Source organism: Caretta caretta, chromosome 1 (genome assembly GCF_965140235.1).
Source record: "Caretta caretta isolate rCarCar2 chromosome 1, rCarCar1.hap1, whole genome shotgun sequence".
Lineage (NCBI taxonomy): Eukaryota > Metazoa > Chordata > Testudines > Cheloniidae > Caretta > Caretta caretta.
Genome location: NC_134206.1, coordinates 227,980,207 through 228,007,067, shown reverse-complemented (window position 1 = coordinate 228,007,067; position 26,861 = coordinate 227,980,207). Strand labels below are relative to the sequence as shown.

The 26,861-nt window shown below is 46.3% G+C and overlaps 1 protein-coding gene and 1 pseudogene across 1 annotated transcript in view; both read left to right on the top strand.

Moving 5' to 3' along the window:
- FBLN1 (fibulin 1) overlaps positions 1–11,591 on the top strand; it is a 103,613-nt gene extending 92,022 nt beyond the window's left edge. The window contains exon 17 of the mRNA XM_048824742.2: positions 10,420–11,591. Coding sequence (XP_048680699.1) covers positions 10,420–10,559 — 140 coding nt within the window. The 3' untranslated portion in view covers positions 10,560–11,591. The remainder of the gene's footprint in view (positions 1–10,419) is intronic.
- Positions 11,592–22,544: 10,953 nt separating this feature from the next.
- LOC125630742 (U6 spliceosomal RNA) lies at positions 22,545–22,643 on the top strand (annotated as a pseudogene).
- The last annotated feature ends 4,218 nt before the right edge of the window (positions 22,644–26,861 follow it).

Sequence of the window (26,861 nt, the reverse complement as noted above, 5' to 3'; positions counted from 1 at the left end):
AAACAAAACTGTTTATTAGTTTTGTTCTTATGTTTTGGTGCTATAAGGACACAGCAAATGACTTTTAGAATGGTGTCATAAATATAAAGGGAAGGGTAAACCCCTTTGAAATCCCTCCTGGCCAGGGGAAAGCTCCTCTCACCTGTAAAGGGTTAAGAAGCTAAAGGTAACCTCGCTGGCACCTGACCAAAATGACCAATGAGGAGACAAGATACTTTCAAAAGCTGGGAGGAGGGAGAGAAACAAAGGGTCTGTGGCTGTCTGTATGCTGGTTTCTGCCAGGGATAGACCAGGAATGGAGTCTTAGAACTTTTAGTAAGTAATCTAGCTAGGTATGTGTTAGATTATGATTTCTTTAAATGGCTGAGAAAAGAATTGTGCTGAATAGAATAACTATTTCTGTCTGTGTATCTTTTTTGTAACTTAAGGTTTTGCCTAGAGGGGTTCTCTATGTTTTTGAATCTAATTACCGTGTAAGATATCTACCATCCTGATTTTACAGGGGGGATTTCTTTATTTCTATTTACTTCTATTTTTTATTAAAAGTCTTCTTGTAAAAAACTGAATGCTTTTTCATTGTTCTCAGATCCAAGGGTTTGGGTCTGTGGTCACCATGCAAATTGGTGAGGCTTTTTATCCAACATTTCCCAGGAAAGGGGGGGTGCAAGTGTTGGGAGGATTGTTCATTGTTTTTAAGATCCAAGGGTCTGGGTCTGTAGTCACCTAGGCAAATTGGTGAGGCTTTTTACCAAACCTTGTCCAGGAAGTGGGGTGCAAGGTTTTGGGAAGTATTTTGGGGGGAAGGACGCGTCCAAACAGCTCTTCCCCAGTAACCAGTATTAGTTTGGTGGTGGTAGCGGCCAGTCCAAGGACAACGGGTGTAATATTTTGTACCTTGGGGAAGTTTTGACCTAAGCTGGTAAAGATAAGCTTAGGAGGTTTTTCATGCAGGTCCCCACATCTGTACCCTAGAGTTCAGAGTGGGGGAGGAACCTTGACAAATGGTAATTGTTTCAGAGTAGCAGCCGTGTTAGTCTGTATTCGCAAAACGAAAAGGAGTACTTGTGGCACCTTAGAGACTAACCAATTTATTTGAGCATAAGCTTTCGTGAGCTACAGCTCACTTCATCGGATGCATAAAGTGGAAAATGCAGTAAGGATGATTTATACACACAGACCATGAAAAAATGGGTGTTTATCACTTCTGACTCTGCACCATTAAAATCAATAGGAGCTTTGTCATTGATCTCAGTGGAGAGAGGATCAAGCCTATACACAATGGTCATTACTAACATTTGCTTGTTCCGATAAATGGGTATCTCTGTGACGCAAATTTTCCATGGGTTAAGTGAGGGTGCTAAAGAGAATAAGGGTAGTCTTGTAGTTAAGGCCCTGAGCTCAGGAGATCTGGGTTCAATTCCTGACTCTACAACAGGCTTCCTACGTGCCTTTGGGTAAGTCACTTTATCTCTTTGTGCTTCAATTCTCCATCTGTAAAATGGGGATAATAAATACTATCTTCCACCCTTTGTCTATATTTTTATTGAAGATCTTCGGGGTAGGGGCTGTCTCTTACTCTGTGTTTGTGTGGAGTCTAGCACAACCTTATCTTGGTTGGGGCTTCTGGGCTGCACTGGAATACTAATACTTAAAAATTAATGGGGGAAGTTTAACTAAAAACAGCTGCCCTATGCAGAGACACAAGTTACCGAAGGTTGGGTGATAGGGATTGTGATATCCAAACTACCCCAGATATAATTGTGACATGTCTGTAATAAATAGGTGCTGTATGTTGGGAATGACTGAAACATTTGTTGAAGAGTTGAGCTAATCAAAATTGATTGCAATTCTTTAGTTTACATTTATAATCTTGTTGCCTTACATTTAATAACCCTTGTCCGATAGAGTCTGGATTTCCTGAAGCCAAATCCTAATGCAAAATAGGATCAGGCGCTCTGGATTGTACTCCCTAATGGGTTAATGTGGTAATAAAGTGGTTCTCCCAAGTTCAAGATTCAGGCTTATTAGCAAATCGACTGCATAATACAAAAATACAAGCAGAAACCAGACATGGAGGTGAACTGCCTGAGGGTCCTACATATTTCAAAGGGGAAAAATGTAATTATATCTTAGAGATATAGACAAGCCAAGAAATACCTGCAGCATCTGATTATAATAATAGAAATATTGATGAAAGGATTAACAATATTAACACTACTGTCTTATTTATCTAATATTCTCTCTTAAGTAACACCTCAGTCATTTAGATTTCAAAATCAGTACTAATTTCTCTAAGGATTTTTACGAATTTGCTATTTTTATTATTATTATTATTATAATAGAACTCACTTGAAAATGAAAATTACATATTATTCTTTTAGATGTCCTTTGTATGCATGCTGCTTTACAAGACAAATTCCCTTCCCCCAAAGAGTTTATAATCTAGACTGAATCAAGGTTTCAAAAAAAGGGAGAGGAGAAGAGAGACACATGAAAGCAAAGTCCTTGAGCAATTAAAAATCTTGTTAATTCCATATGGGAGGGAGGTGTATGTGTGTGTTTTAGTTTTGACATGAGCTAAGCTCTCAACTAAAGGATTAAGCTATGAGATAGGTGCGCAGAATGGATTGTTAGTGGTGGAAGGCCAGATGAAAAGTGAGAATTTAGAAGGGACTTGATGGAAGAGTGCAAGGTTGCTTGGCATAATGTAAGAAGGAGACTGTTCCAGACATAGGAAATGGCATGAAAAGTAACATGGAGTTGCCAGAAAGAGATTAAGGGTTCCGACAGGCAGAGTCAGGTTGTAGAGTGGAATGATTGAATGAGGGTGTATTAGGAGAGCAGGAGCAAGGATCCAAGATGCAGGCATGGGTAACAGTGTGCCAAGCCTTGAAAGTGAGATGAGGCTATGAATTTGATCATGGAAGAATCAGGAAGGCAGGGTGTGTGTGTTTGTGTGGAGGAACAAAGGAAGATAACTTTGCGGTGTATTGAATGAACTGGCAGGGCTGCTGGAACAATTTGTGTAGTACGGGTGCTGAGAGCCACTGAACCAAACTGTAAACCCTGTATATAATGGAAACTACTGCAAGCCAGGGGGTGCAGGAGCACCCCTAGTTCCAGCATCTATGTGAACTGGAGTGGGGAGAGATGAAAGACCAGGAGGTTGAAGAAAAGTTACTGTTGTTAGAGACAATGAGATCATGGACCAGACTTTTAACGGTGGGGTCAGGTAGGAAGAGGTGGATTTTGCAGGTGATAAAGAAGAAGTGACAAGATTTGGTGGGAATCCAGTTGGGAGGGAAAGTGGACAGAGAGAAATGACTCCAAACTGAGTAATAGCAAATAGCAAACTCAGGGAGCTCTGTGATTAAGGTCTGAAGTGGTATAGAGAAAGTTTCTTTAGGACAGGTGAGACAACACCACTATTATGCTTGTTATTAATCTACATTCTTGAAGGTGGGGGAAAGGTTCCAGAGAAGAGGTAGGCAATGATACAAGATGGCAAAGGATAAGGAAACTATGCAGTTGGGGAGATGGGGAGGGTTTTGAATCAAAGAGACCGCTCAGGGTGTTCAAAACAGAGAAGATGAGAGATAAAGATTAGGGCTGTCAAGTGATTAAAAAAAATTAATCACGATTAATCACGCTATTAAAAAAATTAATTGTGATCAATCACAGACTAATTGCACTGTTAAACAATAATAGGATGCTATTTATTTAAATAGTTTTGGATGTCTTCTACATTTTCTAATGTATTTATTTCACTTACAACACAGAATACAAAGTGTACAGTGCTCATTTATATTTATTTTTGATTACAAATATTTGCACTGTAAAAAACTAAAGAAATAGTATTTTTCAATTCACCTAATACAAGTACTGTAGTGCAGTCTCTTTATCATGAAAGTTGAACTTGCAAATGTAGAATTATGTACAAAAAAACTTCATTCAAAAATAAAACTAAGTCCACTCAGTCCTACTTCTGGTTCAGCAAATCTCTCAAACAAACAAGTTTGTTTACATTTATAGGAGATAATGCTGCCTGCTTCTTGTTTATAATATCACCTGAAAGTGAGAACAGGCATTCACATGACACTGTTGTAGCCGGTGTTGCAAGATATTTATGTGCCAGATGCACTAAAGATTCATGTGTCCCTTCATGCTTCAACCACATGCATCCTTGCTGATAATGGGTTCTACCTGATAACTATCTAAAACAGTGCGGATCGACGCATGTTCATTTTAATCATCTGAGTCAGCCAGATGCCACCAGCAGAAGGTTGATTTTCTTTTTTGGTGGTTTAGGTTCTGTAGTTTCCGCATTGGAGTGTTGCTCTTAAGACTTCTGAAAGCATGCTCTACACCTCGTCCCTCTCAGTTTTTGGAAGCCACTTCAGATTCTTAAACCTTGGGTCGAGTGCTGTAGCTATCTTTAGAAATCTCACATTGGTACCTTCTTTGCATTTTGTCAAATCTGCAGAGAAAGTGTTCTTAAAACGAACAACAGGTGCTGGGTCATTATCCAAGACTGCTATAACATGAAATATATGGCAAAATGTGGGTAAACAGAGTAGTACACGTACAGTTCTCCCCCCAAGGAGTTTAGTCACAAATTTAATTAATTACTTTTTTTAACGAGCATCATCAGCATGGAAGCATGTCCTCTGGAATGATGGCCAAAGCATGAAGGGGCATATGAATGTTTAGCATATCTGGCACGTAAAGACCTTGCAATGCCGGCTACAAAAGTGCCATGCGAATGCCTGTTCACAATGTGACCAGAAAGTGAGAACAAGAAGTGGGCACCATTATCTACTGTAAATGTAAACAAACTTGTTTGTATCAGTGATTGGCTGAACAAGAAGTAGGACTGAGTGGACTTCTAGGCTCTAAAGTTTTACATTGTTTTGTTTTTGAGTGTAATTAGGTAACAAAAAATATCCTACATGTGTAAGTTGCACTTTCACGATAAAGAGATTTCACAACAGTACTTGTATGAGGTGAACTGAAAAATACTATTTCTTTTGTTTGCTGTTTTTACAGTGCAAATATTTGTAATAAAAAATAACAATATAAAGTGAGCATTGTCTGCTTTGTATACTGTGTTGTAATTGAAATCATTATATTTGAAAATGTAGGAAAACATCCAAAAAATTTCAATTGGTATTCTATTGTTTAACAGTGCGATTAAAACTATGATTAATCTCAATTAATTTTTTTAGTCGCGATTCATTTTTTTTTAGTTAATCGCGTGAGTTAATTGCTTTTAATTGAAAGCCCTAATAAAGATGAATAGATTTTTATAGACTCTAAGGCAAGAAAGAATCATTATGGTCATCTACTCTGACCTACTCCATAAGACAGGCCAGCATAATATTTCACCTAGTTATTCCTGCATCAGGTTCGTAGTTTGAGAAGACACCAAAAGTGGTGAGAAACCCTTGCCTACATTTAGTACACATGGTTATTTGGGACCCAAATATGCATACTGTCTTTGTTTAAAAAGCAAAAGACACAATAGGTGTGCAACCTGGAGCCTGTTTATGACCCACCTTTTAGTATTGCTTTGATTTCTGATGTAGGCACTGTCATATTGTACGTGCAACATTTGAGTACATCTGCAGCCGCTAGTAGCAAATATCTCCAATCACCAGAAATGGGACACTTGATGGGGAGGGCTCTGAGTTACTTCAGAGAATTCTTTCCCAGGTGTGTGTGAGTTTTGCCCACATGCTCAGGGTCTAATTGATTGCCATATTTGGGGTCAGGAAGGAATTTCCCCCCAGGTCAGATTAGCAGTATACAACCAAGGAAAATCAGCAGTGACTGTAATATTTGAATGTGTGTGCCCCAATTCCACATGTGGGTGCTAGCATGGCCAATTTTGGTTGGACATATTATTGGACATATTATTGTCAAATGACAATCTTTAATTAAAAATTGATTGTCAATTCCTGGGAACTCCAGGACAATCCTGGATGGCAACCCGTGGGGTTCAACCTTACAAGGGTGAGAAAGGTGATACTCAGAGCTATGTAAATTGACTTGCACTCGAGTTAATACAACCTAAGGTTGTATTGAGCTAGCTGTTTAACTCTGATTTACATGGCATGCTTCTGTATTTCGGGGAGGGGGCTGTAGATCATCCATTGCAATCACCAGAGCTACTCCATTACTGGTGTAAGTGAGATAAGAAAGTGGCTGCTTTATTCCTGCAATTCTTGACTCTTGTGTATGTTCAAAATTGTAATCTTCCTGTTACTGTAAAGTATGTTTTTGTACTTAATATTAATATTCAACTAAAAATGCTGGAAGGAGCCAGACCACAAAGCTGAACCCTACCTTTGGTCTGCCAAAATGCATCGTGAAACAACATGTTTGTGCAAATGCTGCCGTGCCTGATAAATCTGCTTCGTGTAAAAGCAGTCGTAAGTACTACATGTGGCATTTTAGATGAAAGCTTTTGAAACAGTGATTGATACTAAGAACCAAACGTGTGTATTAAATATACTGGGCCTGATTCTCAAGCGCTTTGCCCCTTGTGTAGGCACCTGCCCCTGTGCAAAGTGGGTGTAAAGCACCACAGTCATTGTGAAGGCAAGGAGAGAATTCTCATGGGGTAGCACTTTGCACACATAAATGACTGAAGAAAATGCAAGGCCTTGGAGGATCAGACCCTTCTTAAAAACTGATGACAAATTATGGCACATGATCTACAATAATGTCTCAAAACCGCTTCCAGGACAACTGTAGCAGATTTACCGGAATCTGGATAACTGAATAGCCTTTGTCCTATAAGGCCCCATTACAAGCTTTTCAGCAGCTCTGGTGTATGGTTTTCTTCTGTGCTTGTAAGAGGAAAAGGATCAATTGTTCCATGTATCACTTGTTATCAAAAGGAAGAAACGGAAACTCTTGATGAGTAAATGTTACTGATTATTGTACACTAGGCGGTCCTACTGCATGTGTTTGTCCACCAGATCATTTTACAGTTAATTTCTTTCACATATCATAAAACCCTAATGTGGCACAGCAGGGAAGCTTCTCCAGAAATCGGACTTAGAGAGGGTTCAGCTTCATCTATACTACCTGTAAGGAAGCCTGGCCAAGCAGCTCCTACATATTTGATGGAGGAGGAGTTTTGTGTTCTGCTGGCTTTTTAATTTTATTTCTGTTTTGCAATTTATTGCAGGGGCACTCCCTTTTTATTTTGTATACAAATCTAAATTGATAAAAAAATCTGTTTTTTAAAACAAAGAACTATTGAAAGAATATAGGATACACCACATTCCACATAATTTTACCACAGCGAGTCTTAACAAAAACATCACACTTCAATTTTCTGTACAAAACTTTCATTTGAGCAGTATTTACTCCCGGGCCCATGATTAGTCTTGATTTTAAAGCAGCAGCAAAGTAACGATAGAGGAACTGTCAAATTGTACAGGGTGCCTTTGTTCTTTCCCTCTATCAGCTGCTTCTAAAAGCAAACTTAAATTTCACCTGTCTTTTACTAAGCACTTATTTGAATGAATCAGAAGAGACAATAAAGATGAAATGTAATGGCATTTGGCTACAATCACCGCCCTGCACTTTAAATGGGTTGCAGGGTTGGGTGGGGATTGGCTGGCTGGCTGGAAGAAGAGGGCAATGCTTTCTGGCTTGGAGGAAGAGGAGGGGGATAGAGTCAGTCAGTCAGCAGTCAGTGTGGTGGATGACTCACCACTTAGGAATGAGGGGCCTGGGTCTGGCCCCTCCCCTCATTCACTCGGAACAGGCTGGGCAGCACCCACCCTTCCTCCCTATTAAGGTCACAAATAAGCTGGGTGATTAGCTATATCTGCTGTGGGCATTACGCTAGCTGCCCCGCTATGGGGGGCTGGGAAGGAATTTTTCCCTTACCACCATATTGGCCAGGTGCAGTGGGGGGTTTTTTGCCTTCCTCGCAGCAGGTTCAGGTGGGCTCTGTTCAGGCATAGCATGACAGGTGGTAGGCCATATATCGGAACTCTTTATTTAAGTGTATAATGGATGTTCAGTGCAGATACTCCATACGTTAAGGCAAAAAAGAACGGATAAATGGTTTGGAAAAGGAATTAAGGAGACATGCTTGGTAATTGAGCAAGCTGGGGGCAGTTGGGGCCTCCTCTGATTGGTACAGCAGGGAGCCAACCCCCCATCATTATAGTCCACCTTAAGCCCTCCTACGAGGGGGAGAGGGTGGTCAGTAAGGTCCTGGCAAGGGAATTGCTGGAGGGACCTAGATGAAAAGGGGGGGGGGGAAGCTCGTGGAAGCCCCCTCCCTTGGCATTGGCTGGAATTAGAGGTGCTTGGCAGTGGATCTGCTGGAGGGACATGAACAGAAAGGGGAGGGGGGGGAGAAGGGGTTGAAAAAAAGCCCTCACCACCACCACCCCAAGTGAATTGTGGGGGTTTTCACCTGCACTGCACATTTTATCCGCTGGGTTAATCCCAGACATCCAATTATAAAGTTGCGGCCTGATTAAACCCATATCTAATGTCTCCTGTCCTTTCAGCATAGCCAGACACTAGCCATAATGCTCAGAAGTTCTGTACTGTAGCATCAACCATCTTAGACACAGTTGCATGACTACATAAATTGTGGTGTGCAATCTGACTTTGAGTGAATAGATTGAGAGGTGAGACTAAAAATATTAAAGGATTACTCAATAGGAACACTAGCCCTTACCATCTGAACATTACTAAAGAACAAGAAAGAAATTAAGTGGATTAAATATTAGATGCTATTGCTTGGATTCCATAGTGCAAATTCACATCAGTGAGGTGGAAGATGATTTCCACAATAACGTCATGTAATATTATTAAAACACTTCCTACCATACAGGAAGGGGAATTCCAGAGAGATTGTTTTTTCCCCCCTACACAGCCCTTGCTACCACAAGTCAATTTTACAAGGTGCAGGATACTGGCCAAGAAAGCTTTTAAAAAAAAAAAAAAAGTAGGGGGAAAAGGATGCTTTAAAAGAAGTGTATTCATTAAATATGGCAAGCAAAATGAATGTGGTGAAAAGTTTGCTATTTTACTACATGCTGAAGATATTAGTCAGTATTTAAACAGAACAGAGCTGTAATGTCATCACTGCACTAGAAAAAAGGTGCTGACAGCCTACATAAGCAAACGTTTATCTCCACCATCAGATCTTAAGCCAATGTGTTCTTAGGGAACTGCTCTAAGAATTCTTTTGGAATTCCATAAGGACGGTGTGCTATATGCTTTGAAACATAACCCCTAAGATCTAGAAGGAATACGACTAAAATAATCCACTCCAACTATCTTTCCTACCAAATCAAATGCCATAGTAACACATCAGCTGTCAGAATCAAGTATTTGAAAAGGGGATTCTATACCAAATTCCTGCTGTCTGTCAGTTAGCTTTGGATTTATATATCTTTGACCACTTTAAACTTACAAGTACTAATAATAGAGTAGCTGTATGATATGTTTAATATGGAGAATAACATAGTTCATGGAAGCAAATCTTGTGTAATTTTGACTTAGGGCAAAGCTCCCACTGACTTTAATGGTGCAGGATCAGGGCCTTAGCCCCCAGTTCCTGCACCTATTCTGTTTGGCTGCAGAGGTCTGCCCATGCAGAACAAATTGCAAGATTAGGCCTTAAAAAGTATAACTGATTGCTCCACTATCATTTTATTTGTTCATCATATGTCCCACTGCAGATGAAGCAATGTGAAAGTGATGTATTTAAAATGTGATCAGCTGTAACAACAGAGATTAGTTTTTAAAATTAAACAACATGTTTCAAACAACACTAGGCCAGATTCGGATAGTCACGTTCCTTACTCACCTTGCATACTTACCTCCTTCCAGCTGTCATCTTACTGCTTTCAGTGGGATTGTTTATAATAATTTGGCCCACTATAATATGAAAATTGGTGGTGATTGATGTGTATATGAGAAGTGCTTATTAACAATTAGCGTTCCTTGTAATCTCTCCTGTCTGAAATAGAGTGGAAAGTTCATTCTTGGTGTTTTATGTAGCCATCTCTTTGTACATTCTCTAGTATAATCTGCATCTTGCTTTACTTAAACAAATCAATGTTTTATGTTCTATTTTTAGAAAAATAGTTTGCATAGATTGGGCAAAAGGTGGAAGAAAATATTGGTAACTGCAGAGTATTCAGCGTTTCTTCCATTATCAGTGTTTTAGTAATGGTACTGAAAACAGGAGCTGGGGAAAATATGAAAGGGGAATAATCATTGCCTTTTTGTATGTTTGCAAACCAGACTGACATTCTGTAAATGTAATAGTTAATCAAAAGTATTCACAACCCCATATAGTCTACAGTTAATCAGAAACCATTTCATTTCACTGCATTAAACTTCATTGCTTATTTTTGTTTCCCCCCCCCACAGGTGTAGTTCGTCAGGTGAAGCCCATTGTTGGACCTTTCCATGCCATTCTGAAACTGGAGATGAACTATGTGATTAAAGGGATTGTCTCTCATCGTAATATTGTCAACGTGCACATCTTTGTGTCTGAATATTGGTTTTAGTAGAGCTTTAAAATCTGAAACAAGCAAGCCACTGCAGACTAAATCCTTACCACAAACTATTATGTTATATGCCTGTTTGTAAAACCCAATAGTTTGTTTTTTAATATTTGGAATATAGTTTAATTAAGACAAGTACCAAGCTATGTTGACTAGATGTAGGATGGAGCGAAATAAATGAACCTGATCTAATGGTGTTTATAAATAAGTATGGTATAAAAGTGCTCATCTGCTTAGTGAATTTAATTTTTTTTGTAAATGTTCAGGCAAATCTTAACTATTGCTCCTTTATCTGATAGCCAGCACTATAAAGGACATGGGAGAAATGGACTAGCCCTAGACCATTGTAATGAATATGTGGTACCACTGGAGGAAAGTCCAAAAAGTAATGAGTCATTTTGCCTCAAATTTTTGGGTGCCCAATTTGAAATATTGGAAAAGGCCTGTTTTTCAAAAAATGCCAAAATATCCACCCTCTGAAAATCAGGCCCCTTTAAATTAATTCAAGATGCGCATCCAAAATCAATTGTCATTTTTAAAATCTTGGCCTAAAGATTTAAAAAAAGCTGTTTGGCCACAGTTACAAGAGGAGTTGCAAAAGGAAGTAAAGCTAGCAAGAGGAACAAGTCTTTGCACATATCAGATAAAACACTCATGTTTTGTACCTCTTATTTGATTATAAAATGAAGCATGTGTTGGATCCAACTTAACCAAATACCTCTAATTTGAAATAATCTATTGCAAGAATTGCAGCATATTGCCTACACTCCAAACCAACATATACTCACCAGTACATTGGAATTCTAGATAAACACCTCCAGAAAGTAAAGCACAGTACAATATATATTTTTTAAACTTTGTAAAGAAACTAGTATGTTAAGCTATAGACTTTTCTGAGCACCAGACCAAAACATATGCAATAATATAATGAAACTCTCTTAAATAAATTAATGTTGAATGTATGTTCTGGGCATCCAAGTAATGAAAATAATGTATCTTTTTATTACAAAAGTGAAAATAAACAGCTCCATGTTTGTTTTGGTCTGTAATTGAGAATCCTGAAGAAAAAAGAGAGTTAGTGGGAAAATACCCGTGTTTCTTCTTTTTCCTGCTTATCTGAGAAACACACACACAAACACACACACACAACCCTGCCAGTTCACCCACCCATTATTAGACAAACACTTGCCTTTTAACTAGCATATAGGTTCTTTATCCAAACCCCACTGAAGTTGATGGGAGGCCAGTCTACCTCAGGCACAAACTGGGAGTTTATAACAAAAACATTCTCACATATAAGTTTTGACTAAAGAATATTTGATTGGTTATATTAAATTACACCTTACTTACTGAACACTCCCTGGATTACTGTACATAATTTGGCTTTCAGGATGCCATCATGAAACAGTGATAATCTAAAACATGTCCAGTGTTCTCAAAGGCTCCCTGGACAATACTCAGTGTCTCCTTAAATAGTTTCCATATTTAGATAGAAAGATGTTGGGGTAGCAAGTGGATTCAGAGCAGGTGCCTTTCATCATTCAACCAACTGAAGGAGATTTTTGGATAACCCCAAATCACAAGAAACACCTTGTCTTCAGGGATTATTAGCCATTTTAAATTGTTCTTTAAAAAAACAACAACAAAAAAACCCCCACTTTATTATATTGAATTAATAGTGCCTGAGAAAATGGAGATGAGAAAGATCCATTGAGTCATCTAATTCTCCTCCTAGCCAATGCAGGAAAAATAAATAGCATCAGTATCAAAAACCAGGAAAACTGGTTCCATCTGATTATCTAGATTGTAGTTTGTGATTGCTCATTTCCTGTATAGTTAGTTGCATCAGAAAGAACTTTAGTACAGTAAAATATAACTTTTAGGCTCAAACTAATGAACAAACTCATTTACAACCTCCTTTACTCTTATTCCTCCACCTCCACTCCTATCCAGTCCACTTTTTTGGATAAAATACTGAAGATGAGGATGGCAAAAGACATCACTCCTATTTCCTGGAAAACTATTTTCTTATAGTGTATCCAAATAATCTGAAATTGTAACCAGCTTTTTGAATAGCCTGGAAGTCATGAGATAGTACTTATCCAGCAGTGATTTTATGTTTCACATCTAATGAAGATAGTGATTGCTCAGTGCCATAATCACCATGACATTCCTTAATTTATAGTAGGCCCGTAGAGTAAATCAGAACATTTAATGACAACAGGAAAGGATAGATATTCATCTAATCCAAGCGTGTCGCATTCAACTTTACAAGCATTACAAATAGCATGAAGTCAGATAAAATAATTTGTAGTATGTATGTGTGAATGACAATAATTAGAGCTAGCCCAATGGGAAAATATATTCATGAGTTTGTCCACAGAATCCACTGCAATTTGGTTCAAAATGTTTTTGAACCCTTTGGTTCATTTTTCTTCCCAGACACTGTTTCTGATTGCATGGATGTCAGCACAGGCACTTTTATTCACATGAATACTGGTATTCATATACAAATGAGCAAGTTTTTTCTGACAACAAGAGTATGCACTACCATTATTATTCTGTTTATTAAAAATTGTCATCCACTCAGAACAGAATCAATAACACATGATTTAGGAGATAAGTCACAGTAAATAATGAATAGTCATAAGGCTCAAAAGCAAGTAATACATAGACCCAGGCTCTCTAAAGAGGCACAGTTGTATTCAGCAAAAGGCTTGTGGTGGTAAGTTTTAAGTGGGTAAAGGTTGACTCTCTAATTATAGGGATGACAAATGCTAGCCTTGTCCCCAGTATGAGAGAGATCTTTCGGTTGTTCTGTCTTTCACAGACTGTCCACTGCTCCTTGAGGCAGTGATTCTTGTCTGCCAGCACTGGTACATAGGTAGATCCTAGCTATGCTCACTGGGCTACAGGAGCTGCTACCAGGGTATTGCTGTACATTTAAGCTCTGATTAGGGACTGTCCGTACCATTGGAGAAATGCAGAGTGGCTGGAGGACACCAAGAATTGGGCCCAAGGTCTGTACTTTGTTCAAAGTGTTTGGTGGATGATAATGAATAAAAAACAACTAGGGAAAATCTTCGTCAGTTTGTAGATACTTTGGCTTTAAAAAAAAAAAAAAAAATCCTCCCACTTAAAAAACAAATGAACCCAAAAAACTTCCTGAGGGGATTTATAATTTATTAGCAGACAGAGAAGGGAAAATTGCATAGTGCATGCAATCTTAGTAGACCTATTAAAGAGCTCCAGACAATATCTAAAAGAAACACAAACAAATTTCCTAATAGTGTTCACAAGAGTATATTCCATATAGAATAGTCAGATATGTTTGTGCCATGATGACAAAAGTTATTTCATGATTTGCAGAGAAATTCTCTGGGATATTGCACGATAGTTTTAATACTTCATGTCATGAAAAACCATGCATATTGATGATTGTAGACAATTCATTGGTATCTAAATCTAAAAAGTAGCACAAACCCACATGTCTATGACTGGTGGATTTAGCATTTGATTCCTTAAATTAGTAGACATATGCAATACACACAGTGACAAAAGTTCCTCCTCTGCCTTGGTGAGTCCTGCGCTTATTGGCAGATTTTCTCACCTCAGAGGTTCACGGCAGCCCTCAGTTTGGCCACTTTCATGGCTCAAATCTGCCGTTCACTCAGTTAGCCTCATCACTGGCCAGCTTAGGGAAAGGAAGAACAACAACCCACAGTCCAGTTCAACTCCTCCGGGATCAAGTAGGGAGTTGGGGGGGGATGGAGAAATGGGGGAACCCAGGCCCACCCACAAGTCTGGGTTCCAGCCCAGGGCCCAGTGGATTGCAGCTCTCTACAGTGGCTCCTGGTAACAGCTGCATGACAGCTACAACTCCCTGGGCTACTTCCCCATGGCCTCCTCCCAACACCTTCTTTATCCTCACCACAGGACCTTCCTCCTGATATCTAATAATGCTTGTACTTCTCAGTCTTCCAGTAGTACGCCTTCTCACTCTCAGCTTCCTGCGCCTCTTGTTCCCAGCTCCTCGCACACACACCACAAACTGAAGTGAGCTCCTTTTTAAATCCAGGTGCTCTGATTAGCCTGCCTTAATTGATTCTAGCAGCTTCTTGATTGTCTTCAGGTGCTCTAATCAGCCTGTCCGCCTTAACTGTTTCCAGAAAGTTCCTGATTGTTCTGAAACCTTCCCTGTTACCTTACCCAGGGAAAAGGGACCTACTTAGCCTGCTCTCCTGCTGCTGCCCTCTGGCCTGGGCTTTCCTTGCTTTTTGCCCCTGCTTTCAGCTTCCCCCCCGACCGGGCCAGACGCTCTCCTCCCTTTATTTTCTTTTTGTTTTTTTTTTCTTCTTTCTCTGCTGTTGCTAGAGTGCTGGCCAGCTGCCGGCCGGCTGTTAGCCCCCCCGCCGCCTGCCCTCGGACGCTGCTGCCGGTCCAGCTGAACCCCCCCCCCGTGAGGGGGGGGGCCTGTTGACCCGCTCCCCGGAGCGGGGGAGTGGAAGGACCCAGCCCTCGGACCCAGCCGCTTGCTGTTTGTCTGCGGACCTGTCTCCAGTCGAGAGGACTCTTATCACTTACTCCGGCATTTCTGGAATGCAAAAAATAAAACCCAAAACAGACAGAGAAAAAGCCGTCCACCGGAGGAACACCGCCCGGGGAATCTACAAATCACCATGGAGGGGGCCTAAGACTGAGTAACTTTTGAACTGTGCTCTCGTGTGGGGGGAGGCCTTGACTGTGTCTTGCCTGTGTTTGTAGGGACACAGGGGGTGTGGCATGGAGCTTCTCCCCGATCCATCTGTGTTCTCCCAACCCCCACACTACCATCTTCACCCCCCCCACGCTCCACCATCTTTGCTGGCTGTCCAACATCTGCCTCTGGACTCAGCTGCTCGCCCTGATTCCACCGCGTGGGCCAGAAGCACCAGCCAACCAAACAGGACTCTCTGGACAAGCGTACGGTGGTTCATGTACCCCCCCCCGAATTGTCCACCCCACAGCTTGTCCCTTTCTACCTGACCCCAACTCCTATTAATCACCTGCCACCGTCCCCGCTGGGGCATCGGCAATGGAGGGCACCAGGGTGACCTCTGCCACTACCATGCCCATCGGCTCCCCAGGCTCTAGGGGAGCCCCCCTGGCTGGCGGGAAAGGCCAGGGCAAGAAGAAGGGGAAGGGCCCCGCTAAAACCACCAGGCCCTCCATGGCAGGGGCCACCCCCACCGCTGCAGCCCCGCCACCGACCACAGCGTCCTCCCCCACTGCCTCCTCCACCAGCAATGCGGATGTCCCTCCCTCAGCCCCCAGGATGTATGCCTGGGTGGCGGCAGCCCCCCCACCTGCCGCCATGTCATCGTTCCCGCCCACCGCCTCCGCCACCATCAATAGCGGCTGGGGCCCCTTTCCCATCATGACAAGGAAGCACGGTGTCCGATGCCTCCTGGTGCCCACCTTGCCCCACGTGGAGACCTACGTGCGGGAGTTGGCGAGGGTGGTGGGGCCCTCGGCCATTGTGGCGGCCTCCAAAATGTACACGAAGGTCGTTTTCTTCTTAGCAGCGGAGGCTGCCGCCCAGGAAGCGGTGGAGAGGGGCCTGGCGGTGGGAGGGGTGTTTGTTTCCCTAGAGCCGCTAGAGGACCTGGGCGTCCGCCTGGTCCTGACCTCTGTCCCTCCTTTTCTCCCAGTGCTGCCCTGGTACCCGCCCTTTCCACCCTGTGGAAACCTGTTTCTGTTATCAGCCCTCTCCCATTGGGCTGCAAGGACCCCACCCTCTATCACATTTTTTCCTGCCATCGGCGGCGTGTGACAGAGTGGCGCTTGAAGGGTCCTTCCTAGTCCCCTACCAGGGGGCCCATTACCGGGTGTACTTTTCCATGGGGGAAGCCCAGTGCTACCTCTGCCGGGCATCGGGGCATGTCTGGAGAGACTGCCCCTTAGTCCAGCAAGGAGGGGCACCTGGGATCCATGAGACCCGGCAGGACATTGGCCCCGTCATTGCCAACGCCCCTGTCTGCCCGGTACCCGAACCCGCCCCCCCTCCTCTTCGGACCACCGCTACTCCCGCTCAGGCCCAAGGGGCACCTCCCCTACAACGCCCAGATGAGCGGGAGAGCCCCGCCCTCGCTGCTGACAATCTAGCGGGGCCTATGGAGGAGAGTGTGGCAGAGATACCATCAGGCATGGGAGAGAGCCTGCCCCAGGGAGATTCCTCCCTCCCTTATGCTGCCCCCACCGTTCCCCCTCCAAGTCCCTGAGCCATCACCTTTACCCCCTAGTCCAGGGGAAGCGAGGCAAGCGGAAGGCTCGAGCTCCGCCTCATCTACCTGAGGCGGAGGCCCCCCGGAAGACCAGGAACGGGGGCACTGATGCTGAACCTTCCGCTTTGCCCACGAGTGCGTCCCATCCACCGGTGTCAGCCTGGAAAGATGTGGCAGCACCGGAGGTAGTGTCTCCCCTCCACAGGAGACCCTCCCCTCCGAGACCCTCGAGGAAGCCCTTTCTGTCCTGCCACTACCCGAAGCCCCCATGAACCCGGAGGCAACCGTCGTGGCGGGTGCCGGCGGGGAGAACCCCGGGGCGGTGGAAAGTGTCCTCTCCTCCATGTTCGAGGAGATCGAGGCCTTAGATCTGACCCTGGTCACCCAGGGGGAGGACGACCTTTTGCCAGCAAATCTCTATCTTGGCAACCTCACTCCACCCCTCTTTTCCCCATGCTCCCTCCCCTTAACTGCTGCTTCCGCTCCACCTCCGAGGAGCCTCTGGACTCCTCCACCGACCTGGCTGCTGATAGCACCCCGCTGATGACCACCGAGCCTGTTCAGGTGACAGCCGGCGCCACGCGGCCAAGAAATGAGTTGCCAGGGGCACCCCCCATTGGTGCAGAGCAATCGACTTCCATCCTGGGCAGTGGCCCTACAGAAGATAATCCACCTCCTGATGCTGTAGCCGCTAAATCCACCATAGAGCCCGCGCCTGGTATCACTGAGAGCTCCCTCCCCACCCCCTTAACCCTTGAGCCTGATCAGGAGGCGCCATCATCCAACTACTTGCCTCCCGAAACCCAGAACCTCGCCTCTGCCCCTGCCCCTATCCCTATCCAATTTGCCTCCTGCAATGTCATTGCTGCCCCCGGGGCTGTCTCCTTCCCTTTCCCAACTGATGACCCCCAGGGAGCGGCCTTTGTGTTCTCCTGCCCCAACCTATGAGGAGCTGCTATTTTCCCTCCACTGCCCCTTATCGCTCCAGAGCTTGAGGCGAGCCTAGAAGCTCCAGCCCATCAGACACCCTGTTGGGGATCTGCACCCTGCTTGTCCGTTTTAGTGGACCACAGGGCTGCACCAAGGGCCCAGCCGGGGAACAACCAGGAAACCGTAACCCCACCCATGAGCTGTGAGGAGAGCTGCGGAAGTTTTTAGAGGATGTCCGTGGCTCCCGCAACAAGGTACAACTTGCTCTCCAGCGATGGGGGGACTTTTCTCAAATCTCCGGGCCACAAGGGCCCTCGTGGGGGAAGGTAAAGGGACGGGGAAGCAGGATGCCGCGGCCTACTGGCGGGTCCGTGTCTTCCGTAAACAATTACTCACCTACGGGATGGGTCACGGACTGCTGCGTGGCCCGCTGGGAGATGCGAGCGTCCCTGCCAGTGAGGACCCCACCCCCCCAACCCTCCCCATGACACCTCTCACCATTGCAATGTTGAACCCTCGGGGTTGTAGGATGGCTCTCCGCAGGTCCCAGGTACTCTCCTTCCTTCGGGAGGGAGGGTACTCTGTGGTTTTCCTGCAGGAGACCCATACGGACCCGACCGCCAAAGACAGTTGACAGCTGGAGTGGGGGGACAGGGTCTACTTTAGCCATGCCACGGTTCGACAGGCTGGAGTGGTGACCCTGTTCTCCCCCGACCTGCAGCCCGAGGTGCTAGGGGTCACCGAGGCCGTGCCAGGTTGCCTGCTGCATCTCCGGGTCCGTATGGAGGGGCTCGTGGTTAACCTCGTTAACGTCTATGCCCCGACATCGGGCCCGGAGCGGCTGCAATTCTACCAGCGGGTGTCCGCCTTCCTTGGCACCTTAGATTCTCATGAGTGCCTGGTCCTGGGAGGGGACTTTAATACCACCCTCGAGAAACAGGAGCGCTCGGGGACTGAGCAGAGCCTGGTCGCCGCGGACACCCTCCGGGAGATAGTCGAACATCACTCCCTAGTGGACATCTGGCGTGACCACCACCCGGATGACACTTCCACGTTCACCTTTGTCCGGGTGGAAGCCCACTGGTCGAGCCACTCCTGGTTGGACCACATTTATTTATCACGCTTCCATCTCTCACGAGCCCACTCCTCCAAACTTCAGCTGGCCCCATTTTCTGACCATCATCTAACCACCGTGACAGCCTCCCTCTGTGCAGAGAGGCCAGGGCCGGCCTACTGGCATTTTAACAACAGCCTGTTGGAGGATGAGGGCTTCGTGATGTCCTTCCGGGAATTCTGGCTAGCCTGGCGAGGGCAGCGGCGTGCCTTTCCCTCGACACGGCGATGGTGGGACCTGGGGAAGGTGCGCACCAGGCTTTTCTGCCGCGACTACACCCGGGGCACCAGCTGACGGAGAAATGCGGCAATAGAGCAGTTGGAACGGGAGCTGGAAAAGCCTGGTGCGCCAGCTGGAAAGGCATCTGGCCGCCAGCCCCAAGGACCCGCTCCTCTGCAGAGCATGCTGGGAGAAGCGGGAGGAGCTCCGGGCCCTCGAGGACCACCGGTCCCGGGGCGCCTTTGTTCGATCCCGCATCCGCCTCCTTCGGGAGATGGATTGCGGCTCCCGCTTCTTCTATGCCCTGGAGAAAATGAGGGGGGCCAAGAAACACGTCACCTGCCTCCTGGCAGAAGATGGCACCCCCCTCACGGAACCGGTGGAGATGTGCGGGAGGGCCCGAGCCTTCTACACAAGTCTTTTCTCCCCAGATCGACCGACCTTGGTGCTTGCAGAGTGCTCTGGGAGGAGCTCCCTATGGTCAGCACAAGCGACCGAGACCGGCTAGAGTTGCCTCTCACTCTGGCCAAGTTCTCGGAAGCTCTCCGTCGTATGCCCACTAATAAGTCTCCAGGCATGGACGGGCTGACCGTGGAGTTCTACCGTGTGTTTTGGGACGTCCTCGGCCCAGACCTAGTCATCATCTGGGCTGAGTCTCTGCAGAGCGGGGTCCTCCCTCTTTTGTGCAGGCAAGCTGTGCTCGCCTTACTGCCGAAGAAGGGGGACCTCTGCGATTTACGAAATTGGCGTTCCGTCTCGCTCCTCAGCATGGACTACAAAATCGTAGGGAAAGCAATCTCGCTGCGGCTAGGGTCTGTGCTGGCGGACGTGAGCCACCCAGACCAGACCTACACCGTCCTGGACCGCAGTATCTTTGATAACCTGTTTCTGGTTCGGGACCTTTTGGAACTCAGGTGTAGAGACAGTCTGTCTTTCGCCCTCCTGTCCCTAGATCAGGAGAAGGTGTTCGATAGGGTGGACCATGGGTACCTCCTGAACACTATGCGAGCGTTTGGCTTCAGACCCCAGTTTGTGGGGTGCTGTACGCCTCCGCAGAGTGTCTGGTTAAGCTTAACTGGACCCTGACCGAACTGGTCAGCTTCGGGCAAGGAGTACAGCAGGGGTGTCCCCTCTCGGGCCAGCTGTACGCTCTGGCGATAGAGTCCTTCCTCTGCCTCCTCTGTAGGAGGTTGACAGGATTGGTGCTGTGGGAGCTGGAGCTGCAGCTGGTCCTGTCGGCGTACGCCAATGACGTGCTCCTCATGGTCCAGGACTCGGGTGACTTGGCGCGGGTGGAGGCTTGCCAGGCCACCTATTGGGCAGCCTCCTCCGCCCGGGTCAACTGGGTCAAGAGCTCTGGCTTGGCGGTAGGAGACTGGTGGCAGGCGAGCTCCCTCCCACCTGCGCTTTAGACCATCCGGTGGAGCGCGGGTCCGCTGCTCTACCTCGGCATTTACCTTTCTGCCACGCATCCCTCTCTGCCAGAGAACTAGGAAAATTTAGAGGGTGGGGTGATAGAGCGGCTCCAGAAAAGGACAGGACTACTCAGATGTCTCTCCCTTCGTGGGAGAGTGCTGGTGCTTAATCAACTAGTCCTGTCCAAACTCTGGTACTGGCTCAACACCCTGGTCCCGGCCCCGGGTTTCCTGACCAACCTCCGGACGTCGATTCTGGGGTTCTTTTGGTCAGGAATGCACTGGGCCCCTGTCTGCACACTCAGGTCTGCGTCTTCCGCCTCCAGGCCCTACAGAGGCTCCTTTATAGTGCAGGCAGTTTGGCGTGGAGCATACTGGCACACGCCATCCTGCGCTGCATCCGAGGGCTCCGATATGACCGGCAGCTCTTCTATCTCTGTCCGGGAGGTCTTCCGCGAGACCTCTCCGGGCTGCCGGTCTTCTATCAGGACCTCCTCCGGACTTGGAAACGGTTTTTAATGACCAGGTCTGTGGCAGCCACCGAGGGGGCAGATCTCCTCGCGGAGCCCCTGCTACTCAACTCCCAGCTCCGTGTGCAGGTGGCGGAGTCCCGCTCGGTGCGCCAGAGGTTGATCCTGGCAGAAGTCATGAGAGTCGGAGACCTCCTGGACTACGACCGGGGAGACTGGCTGGATCCCCTGACGCTCGCTCGGCGCATGGGGCTCTCCAGACCTCGTACCCCCCCGGTGCGTACTTCAGGAGGTGAAGGCCGCTTTGCCACCCGCTGCTTGAGCTTACCTTGATCGGGTTCTGCTCAAGGGCATGCCCTACCCACCCTCTACCCCAGGCCCGCCGGACCTTTTAATTGGACCCCTGCCCCGTAGACCCAATCGACCCCCTCACCCCTTTACGGCAAGCTGGCTGCATAAACTGCAGCTGGTATACTTTCAAACCACACCAAGGAAACATCCATACACGCTCGTGCTCCACACCCTTCACACCCTCACCCTAGTGTCCCGCCCCGACACAAAGTGGCGAGACCTTCTGCTACCTTTGGAGGGGGAGCAGCCCCGGTGGGCCAGCCTGTATTCCATCTTGGTTCCGAGGCCTGTCGGGAACATCAGTTGGCGGCTCCTTCACGGAGCTGTGAGCACAGGCACGTACTTGGTGCGGTTCAACCCCATCCCAGATAACTGTCCCTTTTGCGGTGTGAGGGAAACCCTGGCGCACATATATCTGGAGTACGCCAGGCTGCAGCCCCTGTTCTGGCTCCTCACAAATCTTTTATTACGTTTTTGGTTGCATTTTTCCCCTCACCTTTTTATTTATGCACTCCCCATCTGTGGCCTCACAAAGTCGCGGGATCTCCTTGTTAACCTCCTCCTGGCCCTGGCTAAAACGGCCATCTATAAAACCAGAGAGAGGAGGTTGGCCGATGGAGTTTCCTGTGACTGTGGGGCCATTTTCCGATCCTCGGTCCGTTCACGTATCCGGGCGGAGTTCCTCTGGGAGGCGTCCACCGACTCCCTTGATGCTTTTGAAGAGCGGTGGGTGCTGTCCGAGGCTCTCTGCTCAGTGTCCCCGTCCAGCTCCCTTTGTTTTGACCCTTTGATTGTGGGAGAGAATAAGGGACCCAGCCCCAGCCATTGCTGCTGCGGACACCACCACCTTAGAGGGGTCCTTTCACACGTGGGTGCACGTGACCCCCCCCCCCCCGGATTGTCCACCCCACAGCCTGCCCCTTTTGTTGGGTGCTTTCAGAGGAGGGAATTGTTGGTGACACTCGGGCGTGGCGCCAGGTAACTCGAGGGGGTGGCAGACCTTGAGAGTCGATGAAGCCCCCTCACTCTGGGCCACCAGGTAAGTCAGAAGGGTGGAAGACCATGAGAGTCGAGGAAGCCCCCCGCTCTGGGCCCAGGCAAGCTTGAACACTTCCCTCCCCTGAAGCTAATGAGAAAATAATTGTGATTGGTTGCTGTGTTACACATTGCATATGCTGTTGTTTTGTTTTGTAAGTGTGTTATGCAAATAAAAAATTACTCGCCTATTAAAAAAAATATACATATACTAAAATTGGAATGATACAGAGAAGATTAGCATGGTCCCTGCGCAAGGATGGCAAATCTGTGAAGCGTTCCATATCACTCTCCTGTAGCCATCTGGCCCGACCCTGTCACAACACATAAGAAGACAGTGCCCAAGGGACAGTGCATTTGAAAAGGCCCATATGGGCCATTTATTCCAATAAATGCCTAGAATATATTGGGCTTGTAAATAAATGTAGTCTTGCTTCAGGTGTTTCTGTACTAATGTGTGTGTCTACAGTTCACTGTGGGTGCAAAAGATGCACATGCAAATTTGGTTTATGCAAAAATGGGGGTGCAAATTGGACTGACAAAAAGGGAGCTTGGGCTTTTGAAAACACTGGTCAATGTGAAGACTTGAACACTTCCCTCTTCAAATTTCAGTAGCTTGGAATTAGTTTTTCCACAGATGGCTTTGATTGTGGCTCTGATCTATGACTTTTCTCTGTTCCATAGTGTAGTTAAAGTATCTATGTTATATAGAAAATTAGATCCATATTTTATGTTTTTGCCTCCAATAACTTAATTATTATTTCTCTTCTGTGTAAAAAAGTGTGGGCAAAACCTTTCCTTTGCAAGTCTCAGGCATGCAGGGGGGAGGGAGGAGAGCAGAGCCAGCAATATAGTAGGTTCAGCAACCATCTTTTGCAGCAAAGGGCATGATGACTGAGAGTAGCTTGGTGGGAGGGTGCCTGTTTACTGCTGCCTGAAAAAAGGATCAGCATGCACACGCTTTAGTATGTGCTTCTGGCTACATAATAGGCGCAGAGGGGGCTGGGCCTGAGTATAACCCCAGTTTATCAGAGCTTGCTCCCCTTCAAGCTGTGATCTCTTGGCTGGGGCACTTGCTACCTACTGAGCATTAGGATACTTGAGGGAGAATGAGCACTGAGTTCTCATTCCGAGTCATCACATCCATTTCTAGCTCTCCCACTAACACACTATGTGAGCCTGAGGAAAAATATTGAATTTTCGTTACCTTATCCATAAAATGGGGATAATACTTAATAACTAGAGCTGGTCAAAACTTTTCTGCTAGAATGCTGGTTTGTCTAAATTGATACATTCTATTTGAATGTTCATGTAATATTGTTTTAAAAAATAGAAACGCTGCATTTTAATAAGGATGAAACATTCTGTGTGGACCTTAGCAAAACAGAATGTGTTTGCTTTTTCACTTCGGAATGACTTTTTGAACTTTATTTCATTTTTATATTCTATTATAAATGATAACAAAACATAAAAAGTGAAAATTGGAAAAAAAGGTTCAGTTTTATTGAAATGAAATGTTTTGATTGACCCAAAATAAATTTTTTTGAAAATTTTATTTCATAGAATATTTCAAAATTTGACATTGCATTCTGATTTGGAACAAATTTTGAAATGGACATTCTGGTTCCTCCACAGCTCTATTAATTACCTACCTGACCACTACCACCAATCAGAATTTTTCAGACACAAAGCTGTTTTGGTTGAAAACTATTCTCTTTTCCTAAGGACTTGTCTACATGATGCTTTAGTCCACACCAGAGGAGTGCAAAATTTAGTCCGCACTGGCATGCTGTGCACTAACTTGCCCACACAGACTCTGCTGGCATTCACCAAAAGTTACTTAGTGTGGATTAATGAAGTCCTGTTTCAGACTGTACTACATTAACATGTACTAGCGAACTTTTGGTGAGCACCAGCAGGGGCCATATGGGGCAGTTAGTGCACGACACACTACTGTGGACAAAATTTGCACTCCTCTGGTGTGGACTAAAGCGCCATGTAGACAAGCCCTAAAACAAAGTTTTTCACACAAAAAATGTCAACTTTGTTGAAAAATTTTTGTGTTCATGGAAAATGTGGTTTTTTATCACAATTTTTGAAGGTATTATTAAAATAGTCATTGAAAATTTTGCTGACTGAAAACCATTTTTGTGGCAAATTAAAAATGTTGATAACCATTTTCAAAATAGAAAAGGAGTACTTGTGGCACCTTAGAGACTAACAAATTTATTTGAGCATAAGCTTTCGTGAGCTACAGCTCTGAAACCTGTAATTTTCAAAATAGTTTCCATTTAAAAATATGCAAAAATGGGTCAATTTAAATGGTAAAAACAACCTTAAATTTTTGAAAGTTTTTCCAAAACTAATTTTTGTTTGTTTTATATTATTACCCTATTCACAGGGGCATTCAGATGATTATTTAATTAATTACTATCTAGTTATCTAAGGGTTTACCTTGCCATTCATCACTGTAGTATTTAAGTGTTTCTCTGTCAAATCAAGAGCGATAGCAAAGACCCTACTGGATTTAATGGTGTCTCTGGCACTTCTCCCTTTTGTAGGTCAAAATGGTGCTTAGGGTAGGGTGGTTCTTTTTTGGGGCGGGGAGAGGACTTGTTAGGACATAGGGGGTGTCAACATTGAGAGTGTCATTCTTATGGTGGAAAGACTTTCAAAAGAGAAGGCTTTGTTGAGATTCCAAAAGACTGTCAGACTCTGGAAGTTTGTTCAATAGCTGGAGCCCTTCAGCCAGGGGTTGAGAGTCACTTTTAGAATGTAAAGTGCTATATAAATGCTGAGGACAATGATTATTTTCTCACTAAAGAAAATCTAGATATCATAACCTAGTAAATGTAACTTTAAGTCTGATGTAACTATACACTAATGAACTAATGTCACCAGGAACTAAACTTTGCCTAGAGCAGGGGTCTCAAACTCAAATGACCATAAGGGCCACATGAGGACTAGTGCATTGGCCCAACGGCTGCATCACTGATACCCCCACATCGCTGCCCCCAGCCCCGCCCCCACTCCACCCCTTCCATGAGGCCCTGCCCCTTCCCTGCCTCTTCCCACCCCTTCCCTGATATTCCCACCCCAACTCCACCCCCTCCTTGCCCCCAGGGGCTGCAGGAAAGGTGCAGGGTTTGGCGGGGGCTCAGGGCAGGGAGTTGAGGTACAGGAGGTGTGCAGGGTACAGTAGGGGGCTCAGGGCAGGGAGTTGGGGTGTGGAGTGCAGGAGGTGTGCAGCAGGAGGACAGGGTGCAGGGTGTGGCAGGGGGCTCAGAGCAGAGGGCTGGGGTGCAGCAGGGGGCTCAGTGCAGAGGGTTGGGGTGTGGGGTGCAGGACGGGTGAGGGGTGCAGCAGGGGGTCAGGGTGCAGGGTGTGGCAGGCGGCTCAGGGCAGGGAGTTAGGGTGCTGGAGGCGTGCGGGATGTGGCAGGGGGCTCAGGGCAGGGAATTGGGGTGCAGGAGGGGTGTGGGATATGGCAGGTGGATCAGTGCAAGGAGTTGGGGTGCAGGAGGGGTTCAGGCTCTGGGGTGGCAGTGGCGCACACTGGGGCCACGGCAGGCTCCCTGCCTGCCCTGGCCCTGCTCCCTGCCTGCCCGGGCCCCTGGCCCTGCTCTGCTCCAGGAAGCAGCCGGAACCAGGTCCCTGCCGGGGTGGTGGGGTGGGGGGCTGGTGGAAAGAGGGGCAGAGGGCTCCGTGTTGCTCTTGCTTCAAGGTACCTCCCCTGAAGCTCCCATTGGCCGCGGTTACCCATTCCCGGCCAATGGGAGCTACGGGGGGCAGTGCCTGGAAGCGAGAGCAATGCACAGAGTCCTCTGCCCCCCCCGGGGCTGCAGGGACATGGTTCCGCGCACCACGGGGGAGCGATCCCATGGCTAGATTCGGCCTGTGGGCTGTTGTTTGCCCACCCCTGGCCTGGAAGTAGGCAGAGGGGTGCAGGGAGCTTGGCGGGCCACACGAAAGAACCCCGCAGGCCGCATGTTTCAGACCCCTGGCCTAGAGAGTCATTTCCTGAGCCGGGGTGTATCACAGCAGCTGCTTACTTAGCATCCCCTTGTGGCCAGTGGTCACTCTACACCACCTAGACAAAAAAGAAAATGAGTACTTATGGCACCTTAGAGACTAACCAGTTTATTTGAGCATAAGCTTTTGTGAGCTACAGCTCACTTCATCGGATGCATTCAGTGGAACATACAGTGAGGAGATTTATATACACACAGAATATGAAAAAATGGGTGTTTATCTTGCACACTGTAAGGAGAGTGATCACTTAAGATGAGCTATTACCAGCAAGGGGGGGGGGGAAGAAAACCGTTTGTAGTGATAATCAAGGTGGGCCATTTCCAGCAGTTAACAAGAATGTCTGAGGAACAGGGGGTGGGGAGGGGGGGGGATAAACAAGGGGAAATAGATTTACTTTGTGTAATGACTCAACCACTCCCAGTCTCTATTCAAGCTTAAGTTAATTGTATCCAATTTGCAAATTAATTCCAATTCAG